This window comes from Micromesistius poutassou, assembly GCF_964030765.1.
Source record: "Micromesistius poutassou genome assembly, chromosome: 16".
Taxonomy (NCBI): domain Eukaryota; kingdom Metazoa; phylum Chordata; class Actinopteri; order Gadiformes; family Gadidae; genus Micromesistius; species Micromesistius poutassou.
Genome location: NC_140286.1, coordinates 9,108,820 through 9,120,635, shown reverse-complemented (window position 1 = coordinate 9,120,635; position 11,816 = coordinate 9,108,820). Strand labels below are relative to the sequence as shown.

The 11,816-nt window shown below is 48.8% G+C and overlaps 1 protein-coding gene across 1 annotated transcript in view; it reads right to left on the bottom strand.

The window, feature by feature from the left end:
• Nucleotides 1-6,462: 6,462 nt before the first annotated feature.
• Nucleotides 6,463-11,816, bottom strand: part of LOC311361054 (receptor-type tyrosine-protein phosphatase F-like) — a 121,637-nt gene continuing 116,283 nt past the window's right edge. Inside the window, 4 exon segments of the mRNA XM_084481228.1 lie at nt 6,463-8,907; nt 9,567-9,702; nt 10,429-10,583; nt 11,658-11,783. Coding sequence (XP_084337354.1) covers nt 8,839-8,907; nt 9,567-9,702; nt 10,429-10,583; nt 11,658-11,783 — 486 coding nt within the window. The 3' untranslated portion in view covers nt 6,463-8,838.

Sequence of the window (11,816 nt, the reverse complement as noted above, 5' to 3'; positions counted from 1 at the left end):
ATGCGTGAAAGGCGAAAAACAAGGGATATTGTTACCCCTTTGTCTCATTCTCAGGCCATGACTAATTCCACTTAATTGTACTTGGTTTACATGCGATTATGGGATGCTTCGGTCTCCCGTTACGCGCCGGGACCGCTGGAAAAAGCACTCCCGGCGTGGTGTGCATGACGCAGACTGCTAATTTTCATTTGATCACAGAGCCGTTGGCCTAAACAGTCTGCGGCCATGCTGCGACCTGGAGCCCTGAACCTGCCTGAAGACATCAGAACTGCCTAACTCCAGGGAGCGTCTCAAACAGAGGCGTTCAGACCGCGGGTCAGGACCCATAAGTGGATTGCAGCAGGGGACAAAGTGGAATGAGGGATAGCCACAATAAACATTTGTTTTCTCCAAAGTATATATGCAGAAATCCTCTAGTTGGTCGCACCATGAAAAGGTTTGGGAAGCCCTGGTCTGGAGGAAATCAAAGGCACTCAAGAGAACAGAGCTCACTGGACACTTTTCTGTATGTATGAGCTTGTGATTTGTAAAACATGCTCATACAAGGCTTGATAAAAGACCACACTTTGAACAGTGTAACAGTAAGATGTGTGCATCGTAAAATTGCCGTACAATAGAGAACATTTTGTAACAGTTTTACCGCAGCCGTCACGAGTCCAAAATGACACCCGTCCAAACATTGGCTCAATCAAGACAGGGATTTGTTCATGCTAGAACAATTTCAATCCCATTCCATTCAAACAATGTTCACTTATATTTAATAACGATAATACAGGTCCTAACCACTTGGTTATTTATAGGCAGCGGGTTAACAGATCTCGACACTAAAGGCTAAAGGTCTCTACGGACCACATTTATCGAGATTAAGGACAAATTCCGAGGCTAATTGCGTTGTGGGCGGTGGGCTTTACTTTGGATGAAAATGATTGCTTAAGTGAGAAAGTTATAGTGCAGGATTTTTTTTATTCTCACCAGCCGGGGGTGGGGGAAGAGGAGCGGCTGCTGAAGGTATGAGGTAATTCAGTGTTAAAGAGAGAGAGAGCAGTGTTGAATTCACACACATGTGATTGACAGGCAAGATGTATTCCCTAGCCAATCAGGGAAGATAAGTTGTGATTGGTCAGAAATGACAAGGGAACGGTCTGAAATTGATATTTGCTCATACAATGGCAGGCGTGAAATCTAGAAGAAATTATTATCAGAGGGCAATACACTCATTATTAGCAGATGCCATTTCTAAACACATGACACTAAACGTATAGTAAAAGTTGTCCAGTCTTACCTACAGTACCTTTAACAAGGTGTGTTATTATGTTTGCTATTATTTTTTGGGAAAAGTAAAGTCTGGGGCCCCCTTCTAGAGCTGCTGCCCCCACGACCCGACCCCGGATAAGCGGTTTGAAGATGAGGATGAGGATGATGAGGATTATGTTTTGTCCGATAACTTCTCAAGCTTCTCAAGGCTGAACGTTCCCTGAATAAACACTGTGCAGTTCTTGTAAATACGTGACATTAAGCAGGCAGGATATGCTCTGAATGTCATCCCACTGTGCTCTCTTTCATCATCAGAGTTTGTTATACCTACACTGAGCACTTGCGGGTTGACCCGTGTTTGTCTCTTGTAAAGCTACCGCAAGTTTGTGTTTTCAATCATTAAGGTAACAGGGACATAAATGCCTTCATTCTTTGAATTCCTGCCTGCAAAATACACAGAGAGAAATAAATCAAATAAAACGTAAAGCTAAAACCACATAAAGTACAAATTTGAAAATATTACGAACACGATTATGATTCACCCAATCAGGTTCCTTGTTATGTTCACTGACTTATTCCTGTGTCCTTGAATAGCTTCAAGAAGTTTTCAGGGGGCTCCAGCGCTGTGTTTATGTTGTCAGTATACCCTTCAGCACAAGATACACACTCTTCTCCAAGGGTCGATTCCCAGAAGGTTGAGCAGGTGCAGCTTCACGCAGAAGACAAACAAACGCAAAAGACGCAAAAAAGCCCCCCCCCCCCCCCCCCACACACACAAACACACACACACACACACACACACACACACACACACATAAAAACATGTGTGACTTCTCCCCATGAGGGGTTTTCTTTGGAGTAAACACCCAGAATTATTGGATAGGTGATACTGTCCAAATAAATAAAGAACTTCCCGTTTGTAGAAGAAATCCTGCTTTACTGGCCTTGGGAAGGAGATATCTGCACGGAAAAAACGTTTGAGGACCCCGGGGTTAATGGTTCCTGCATTTTACACATTGTTCACAGATGTTTAAAGTACCCAACAGCTGCCAATGCAATTAGATGACAAGAAAGAAGTGTTAATTAAAGGAAGATACCATAGAAAACGTGTGTGTATGTATATGTGAGAGAGAGAGAAAGGGAGAAAGAGAGAGAGATGAGACTCTGTGTGAGTTTGTATGTTTCCAATTTGATATTCCAGGATCATGTACACACAGGCTTGACTCTTTTCCAATAGGAATTGGAAATGTGAATAAACACATTTTGTTTGGATTCAGGGGTAGATTTTAAGGAAGCCCTCAATCAGTTTCTCTGTAAACAGCCTATCCCACTCGAGGTGTCATTAGAAGGACCGAGAATGAGCCAGAAAATGTGGCCGCGACACCCGTCTTGCACAAGATGCGGGTTCACTGATTGGCCGAGCAGCCGTCCGCCAAACGTCATTTCGCTGAGTGGAAAACTACTCTCCGAAAGAGCCAAGCTCTAAACAAGCCTTTTCAGACGATGCCCAATGACATTTGAGCCTTTGTTGGAACTCAGCTGTGAAGGCTGCTTTCTAGGCGAAATCCAGACAAATCCATCTTGGCCCAAGTACAAATATACAATGCAATTTACAAACGTTACACGGCTGGTTAGGGCCCACAGAATGGAAAGCCTACTGGTGTTTCCACCAATACGCGACAAAGTTTTGTTTGTGTAACTGCACAAACAGCACATTAAAGTGTTGTGTAATGCAATTTCAATGGCGCATAAGATACGTTAAGGTTAATACATGTATTTACATTCTACCAGCCGTGAAAGGCACGTAACAGTGGAAGATGCAGCTGAATGCTGCCCCCTACTGGTAGTAAGGCACAACTACACCTATAAACATCACCTCTAAACCAAAAAAAGACACAGAGCAAAGTGATCTTTTGTCCATATGAAGATCAAAAATGTATTCAAACAACGTCAAGGTCCAAGCTTTCCTCCATGCGGCTCATGTACCTGCAGCGCTCTTCCATTCTAACGGATCTGCCGAGGGTCCTCCGGGACGGAGACGCTGAACCACTGATCCCGCCGGAGGAGGTCTCCCCCTGCCTTGGCCGCCGCGCAGGAACCCCGCTGTGCCGTCGGGGCCTGCGGGAGGACGTAAGGTTCTCTGGGGCGCTGCCGTCTCCCCGCCCTTCCCGCCACGGGCGTAGCCCGCCGCCACCTTGCGCCTCTGAACCCAAGGACCCTCCGCAGGGGCCCCCGTGTCCCCAGAGCCGCCGGGGGTCCGCTGTAGCGGGTACCGGTCTCCCAGGAGAGGAGCCTCGGGGCGCCGGGCGGGGCCCCGGGGAAACTGGGGGTTTGGCCTTCTGAGCGGGTGCGTTGAACCCCAACCCGGCTCGTCCCCGGTAGGACGTTCCGGGTTCCTCCACTCCTCTCCCGGACGGGCCGGGGGAGGCAGAGGCGCAGGGCTTCCCGTCGGCCTCCCGTCCGGCGCTTCCTCCGGGTTCGAGTCCATCGCTGACCTCCCCTGGCTCCTCCCCAGAGCGACCACGTGAAGCCCCCCCCCCCCCGCCGCCGTCGTCGGGCGCCCCCCCCCTCAGCCGCCAGCGCGCGGTGGGCCCGGCGGGACCCCTCCAGGGAGTGGAACTCCACCACGGCGCACAGGTCGCGGCCCAGCTCCCTGTGGGTCCGGGCGTGGTGCCGCAGGTCCAGGGGCACCGCCTTACCGGGGCGCAGCACCCGGACCGAGGTGATGTCGCCGTAGGCGCCGAAGACCCTCAGGATGTTCTCCAGGAGCCTGGGCGGCTCCAGGGGTTCTGGGGGTTCCGGCGTGTCCCCTCTGGCCTGCAGGCCAGAGAGGTTGCAGGCCAGCAGCAGCCTGCTGGTCGGCGCGGCGAGCAGCCAGGTGGGCGGCGGCTCCCCGCGCCGCACCTTGGTGCCTTCGGCATTGAGCTGTAGGAGCGGAGAGGCCCGGGCGGCGGCGGCGGTCACACGCCAGTCTCTGGTCAGCTTCCTGATCTAAGACAAAGCTTCAATGAATGACATAATCCATGTTCAAAAAGAGGAGTCTGCGTTGATTCAGCCACTAACACAATTACACACTTTCACTTAACCAAAAAAAATCCTAATATAATGTGCTATAGGTAGATAGGCCTATTATATAGCTTGATAGGCGATGCAACATAGCTTTCACAATGGAATCGGGTTGAATATTTATTATTGTTTTAAAATGGTTGAAATGCGAACGCCACATAGCCTAACATGACACAACGTATGACCTTGCTGAAAGACGTGAGGAGCTTGAGGCTGACGTAACGCAGCTTGTCCCTCTGCACGTGCTTCAGGAGGAAGCCGTCCTGGGCCAGGTGTCCGTCGGACAGGTAGCGCTCCAACTGGGAGGCGACCTTCTGCTCCAGGCTCAACGTCTCCTCGGTGCAGTCAGTCGTATTTTCGAGTTGCTGAAATGCTCTGCTCACGGATATAAAAAACAACAAAAAAGGCTTGCACTAAATTGCCCTCCAACAAATTGTCGCGATGAGCATTAGCATTGTTGGCAACAATTAGCATCGCGATGATACGATATCGCTAGTTATTTTTTTCTTTCTTACCCCTTCTCACATGGAACGGGGTCGCCTTGAGATAACGATGAGGGTGACCGAGTTGCAATGTCCTGCCGCGGCATGGCTGGGCCTCGTCTTGTGAACGGCTTCAAAGATCAGGGCTATGCTGAAATGTTGGGCTTTTCTTTGATTGATTTGAGAAAAAACAACATAATCTTAAGTCGTCAGTTTGGATCTCAACGGTTTCCTTGGCAGCCAAAACAAACATTTTGAAAAGGAAGGCAGCTGCTTTTATTTTTGACATTTCGTCAGTGATGTTCCCCATTTGCTAGAGACATTACATTACATGCACCCATCAGATTTGAGATATCAAACATTGATGCTCGTTGCCCACTTCATAGAACACAGAAGTTCGAATATATATATATATTCATATTATATACATATTTTATATGTACAACCAATGTATTATGGCGTTATTCTTGGCTAAGTACCACAAATTGAGCTCTTGATAAAAAAGTAATCTCCCACAATCCTATACCGTCCTCTACACCTCTGCCACGACTGCAGTCGTTCCCCCCGGCACGTTTACATAAAGCCTCTTTACTGTATAGTTATGGCTGCAGTGCCATAAGTATGACTTCCTGTATACAATGGAGTAGCACACGATGCATAAACACCAGAAATATGAAATCACTACCTCGCATGTCCCATGTATTTATTTCCCAACCTCTGCTTTTGTGTGTTTGTGTATGTGTGAATGTGTGTGTGTATGTGTGCGTGTCTGTATTTGTGTCGGTATGCATGTGTGTGTGTATCTGTATGTATTTGTGTGTGTGTGTGTGTGTGTCATGGCTTCAATCCACGTCTGTCTTGGCAGCAGTGGTCCCGAGTTAGTCACGGCTCTCGATAGCGGCTGCCACTGATTGGCCAGGGGCAGGGCGCGGTCTGCGGTGCGTTACTGAGACCCAGGCGACGGAGAACAATGAGCGGGTCAGCTCAGGGTGCCCACCGCCGCCATGGAGCCCGCAGGGGCGACACCAGGTGGAGGTTCAAGGGCCGTGTGTATGGACACACACACACACACACACACACTCTGGGACAGAGGTACCGTGGCACATACATATACATATGTACACACACACACACACACATACACACACACACAGGTAGAACACCACACACGTATGTACACTCACACTCTGTGACATAAAGGTACCATGGCACATACATATGTACACACACACACACACACACACACACACACACACACACACACACACACACACACACACACACACACACACACACACACACACACACACACACACACACACACACACAGGGACATTGAGGTACCATCTCACATACATATGTACACATATGTAATAACAAATCAAGTTATCGTCATACAATACTTCCTGGTGTCTGAACGTTAGGATGCATGCCTGACATCCCTCTGATGTTCCCAGCCTGTGGGATGTGGGTCATACGAGGGTGGTATTCGTGATCATTTAAGACTGGGCGGAGCGGAGGAGAAATGAGTCAAAGCAGAGCCAAACAGGGGTTTCCAGTAAAGAGCATATACTTGTCATCATGAATCTGCATTCAACAGAGCCCACCAAGTAACTGATCCACTTTCGCCAAAAGAAACCAATCATCACAGTGGTTATTACAAAAAACCCAATTATTCAACTTTATTAACATTGATGAGTTTTTTTTTTTCAGCAACATTTTTTTTGTAATATTCCAGTTCTTTATCAACAAATAGAAAACAGACTGTGTATACAACAGGTCGAACCCCTACAGCACTAAGCATTCACAATTGTAAAAATGAACTTTTATTAATGTTTTTTTGTCTTGCACCAGTCCGTTCCAGCCTCCTCCCCCCCCCTTCCCCTCGCTGTCCCCCACCCCCCCTCCCAAATCATCCCCCTGCATCCCTCGCCTCGTTCTGCCACTTCCACGCCTCAGAACCCGACGCTCCCTGCTCCATGCGGGACTTACGGGTTATGTGTGATGCCAAAAAACATGTGCAATGTGTGCAATGGCCAGGGTGCGGAAGGAGGGAGCCGTCCATATCGTTTGGGGGGCGTTGGTGCGGGCGGGGGTCTGGGTGAGGGGGTAGGCGATGGCGTTGGGAGGGAGGGGAGGGAGTGGTCTCCCCCTCTGGCTTGGGACGGGCAAGCGGGCCTGTGACTATGGGAGTACAGTAGATACAACAGTGTTTTCCATTAATACACACTCCGGGCACGCTTCTCTGCTCGCGTCTCTTCTCTGCTCGCGGCTTGGTATGTCGGCAGAGTGAATCATATTTTTTTTCAGCTTTTTCTTTTAAACAATATATCTTGTTGCGGTGTATGTATATATATTTATATATATATATTTATATATATATATCTATGTATAATTGTACATATATATAATCAATCATAATTATATATATATAGTTTTATTTCTGTATAAAATGATAGCAGGTTCGAGTCCAAAGGGCTTAGTCTCTCTCTCGCTCTCTCTCTGCTAGGAATGGTCGATTCTGTACAAGTGCCGGGAATATTGGCTGCTGCGACTCCTTGGCCCGTGTCAACCAATCCGTGGTCCTCCGGGTCCGCTTGGGTTCAACCTCCCCGAGCAAACGGACCGGGTGATTGGGCGATCAGGAGATGGGAGGGGCTTTAAGGGCAACAGTTTTTTTTTGTGTGTTTTACCGTAATGTCCATTACCCACTGGGTTTCAAAGTCAGTTTTCTTTTTACTCATATAAGTTCTCCGGTGTGGAGCATGAAGGCCTCAATGCCATTGGCGTCTGTCCAAAAAAAAAGACAAAAAAAAACCATCCCCAAATCCGAAACCCAAAAAACAAAAGAAACAACAAAAAACACACAAAATAACAATGTGCTTTCCAGTTCTGTACACTGCTGATTTAGTCTCTTGTTAGCTGATTTCGGCTTTCCCACTGTGTATACATCGTACAATTTAGGCTATGCTCTGAATTTTTCTGCGCTAAAAAAATACGAAAATAACAACAAAAAAAAAGGCAGAAGGGAAACGACGGCGAGGGGGCTCTTTAAAGCGAGCGCACTGACGGATCCGGGGGGGCGCCCACCCGAGCAGGGGGCCAGATCAGCGGCACAGCAAACCAAACCCCACAGCGGCCCAGGACACGGCAGTTTCTCCTGTATTAGTGGCTAGGAACGTGTTAAAAATACATGTCCCTTGTGCTAAATTAACCTAGAAAAACACACCGACCCAAAAACAAAGAGGGAGAAAAACAAAAGGATGGAAAAGAAAAATCGTAATGAGACGAAAAACAAAAAACAAAAAAAAGGATTACGAATTCATGAAACAAAATTACCAAAAGGTCCTCGAGTGGGACCTTGAAGACGAAATAAAAGACAAATGTTAAAATGATTTAAAAAAACAAAACAATGACAACACAATGAGCTAAATAATATAGTATGTCATAATGAGATTTTTATAATAGTGATATTAAAAATATTACAACAAAAGGTAAATAAAAGTAAAGAGAGAATCATCTCTTAGTGCTACCAGTAGCCTTGACAATCAGGAAGGTTTTGGCGTTTCGACGGCACGGGGGAAGCAAAGCCGCCACTCTGAGGAACGTGGCCTTGAGGGCGTGGCTCTGAGGGCGTGGCTTGGAGGGCGTGGCCACGTGCGTGGATCAGAGTGTTGTCGTCATCGTACCGCTCTCTCTGGGGTGGCGTGTTGTCCTTACTTTGTTTATTCGCTTTCTGTTGTTTGTTTTTTTGTGTGTTTTATTCCAAAAACACACACTCTGTGCGGTCAATCCAAAAACAGGACTCTCCTTGTGTTTGGCTCTCTCTCTCTTGGCGTCTGGGGGGAGGCGGAAAGGGAAGTTGGGGGGTGTAGGGGGGTTGTTTGGCGAGGAGGGGGGGGGGGGTCCTATTGGCACACTCCTGAGGTATGGGGGGGCGGAAGGGGTCAGGCGGTGACAGGTGGAGGGCGGACGAGGAGAGGGTGGCGGTGGTGGTGGTGGTGGTGTGGGGCTGACTTGGCGGGGCTGGGAGTGGTTACGTTGCATAGTGGTCAAAGCTGCCCAGGTACTCCAGCGCCGCCCGGTAGCACAACTGGTACTGGTCCTGGAGAGAGGAAGAGGAAGAGGAACAGAGAAACCACCAGGGTGTGGTTAGTCGAGAGCAGCATTAACGTGGGGTGGGGCGGGGGGCACGGGTGGATCACCGCCTCTGTCCCATCGCCAGGGTCAATATATATTCGCCCCATTCATGTTCATGACGTCTTTTCCCCCCCATGTTTTGATTTGCGTGCGTCCGCCGGCGCGTGACTAAACACCGCGGCATGCATGTGGAAAGCTCTGTAAACACTTGTGAGGACTTGTGTACGTCTGCCCCATCCATACTGGAGCACGGTATTGACTTTTAAACACTTTTCCGTCAGCGCTACGGCGTCTGGCACGGCGCGGGCCGGGCCAACACTGGCAGAACCCAAGGAACCCCATCTGGATCTCTTCTTAAGATTGAACACAAAAAAATAAATCACACATTTCCTCCTGAAGAAATCGCAGATTTGACAATGGTCCGTAACCATAGAAACATTTCTTTGACTCACTGGAGCACATGGGCTGTCCTGTTATAATAAACTGATATTCGTTTAAGCCCTCTTAAGTCTCATTCAAACCAGATGAAGGGCTGGATCCCGCCCTCGTTGGATTCACGCAGAGTGGTCCATCACTCTGTGTGTGTGTGTGTGTGTGTGTGTGTGTGTGTGTGTGTGTGTTTACCTCTGTCTGCACCATGGCAGGCCGCTGGGTGCGAAGCGTCTTCACCGTCTGGAAGAGGTCCACCACGCCCTCGTACCTCATCCTCTCCAGCACGATGCTGAGCGTGATGAACACCCCGGTACGGCCCACGCCCGCACTGAGGAGGAGCACCGCCACACGCACACGCACACACACACACACACACACACACACACACACAGAAAAGGGTCAGTTAACGTGGATTCTGGGTTTGATTGTTGGAGCGTAGAGGTATCCTGTCCGTTCATTAGTCAAACAATCAGTCCACAATCCAGGAGGCGGCATAAACCGGTTCGAGGGAACATCAGAAGGAGTGGGATTCTCTTTATTATAAGTATTCTCCAGAGGGGTTTATACTGCTAAAAAATATCTTGGAGGGGGGGGGGAGAGAGAGAGAGAGATATGGAGGGGGGGGGGGGGAAGCAGCAGGGGTAATTTAATGACGAGCATAAACACAAATGCTGCATTGCAATCCCTCCTTTTATCGGTATCCGTATAATATCTCCACAGCCCTGTTATGTTCCGCTATGAATCATCTGAGGGCGTGAAACCCGACATTTACGTGGAACCAGATTCGGGGTCAATATTGCTTCCTATCAAAGTTGTCCAGTAGATGGCACAGTATCGCCTTCATACACATTCGTCCTTCATCCCGGAGAAGCACGTACAGAACTAATTCAAACACGGTGTCATTACACACACACACACACACACGCACGCACGCACGCACACACACACACACACACACACACACACACACACACACACACACACACACACACACACACACACACACACACACACACACACACACACACACAGAGGGCTCCACCGATCAACTCACCTGCAGTGTACAGTGATTGGTCCATCCTGTCCAAACTGCTCCTTGGTTTTGTGCACTTGGCCAATGAAATCGATGAAACCCTCGCCGGTCTTTGGCACGCCCTGCTCTGGCCAATCAGTGAACTGGAATTGGCGGATTGTTCTGGACTGACCATCCTAGGAAGGAAACACATATATTAGTATGGAAGGTTATACGGCTGTGAGCATAATAATAAGACAGCTCCTCAGTCTACTTTGTTTTCTCTGAGCGCAACGCAGTGTGGACACATCCGGCCTCTTTGAAGTTCTTTTTAAGTCTATGACCCAATTATACACAGCCTTACTCACTTATGTGTGTGTGTGTGTGTGTCTATAGTGGGATTAGAGTGGTGCTGTGTGCTGTTCAGATGGCATGGAGGAGGTGTATTTATAGCTCGGTGAAACCACTGCATCACAGGGAGTTCCAGCACTGGGCCTCAGGGACTGGAGCCTGTGCTTTTCATGTGCATCACAGATAGAGCTGGCATCACGGGCACGCACGCGCACACACACACACACACACACACACACACACACACACACACACACACACACACACACACACACACACACACACACACACACACACACACACACACACACACATCTATGCACATAGACACCCTCGCACACTTATACAGACACAAACAAACACACAGACACACATAAAGACGCATGCACACACACACACACACACACACACACACACACACACACACACACACACACACACACACACACACACACACTACTGAGCTAACACTAACTGCAGCTAAACATTTATGACAGAGCGTTCGCTAACCGTCTATCTCTCTCGTACGTTGTGATCATCTTTACATTTAAATCCCCCCTGCTTACTGCTTACTTAATGTGTGAGCAAGCATCCCTGCCAGCCAGGCAACCTGAAATGAGTCAACCCGGATCACTTCATTAGCATAATGCACCATCACCTCCCCCGCCCCCCTTGCCTACAGTTTGTTGTGTTTTTATGACACCCGCTGAAATATACACGTCCATGAACAGGTCCCTTTATGAGAGACCGTTTCATAACAATGTAAGTGCTCTGGCATAACAAATAGACACACACACACACACACACACACAAGGACAATCATACATAACGACGCAAGGGCTCTGGCATATGCAAATAGACCCACACAGACACAGACACAGAAACACCCGTGCTGACATGGTCGTCTGGGGCGCACGTACCCTGGCGTCGGTGACCTTGAACTCCCGGAGGATGTACTGGGGCATGTTGTACTCGGCCATGGGGTCCACCACAAAGTACTGGTAGCGGGCCGAGCGCTCGGCGGGCCAGTACTGGTGGCACTTCTCCTGCAACGGGGGGGGGGACTCCGTCAGCACCCA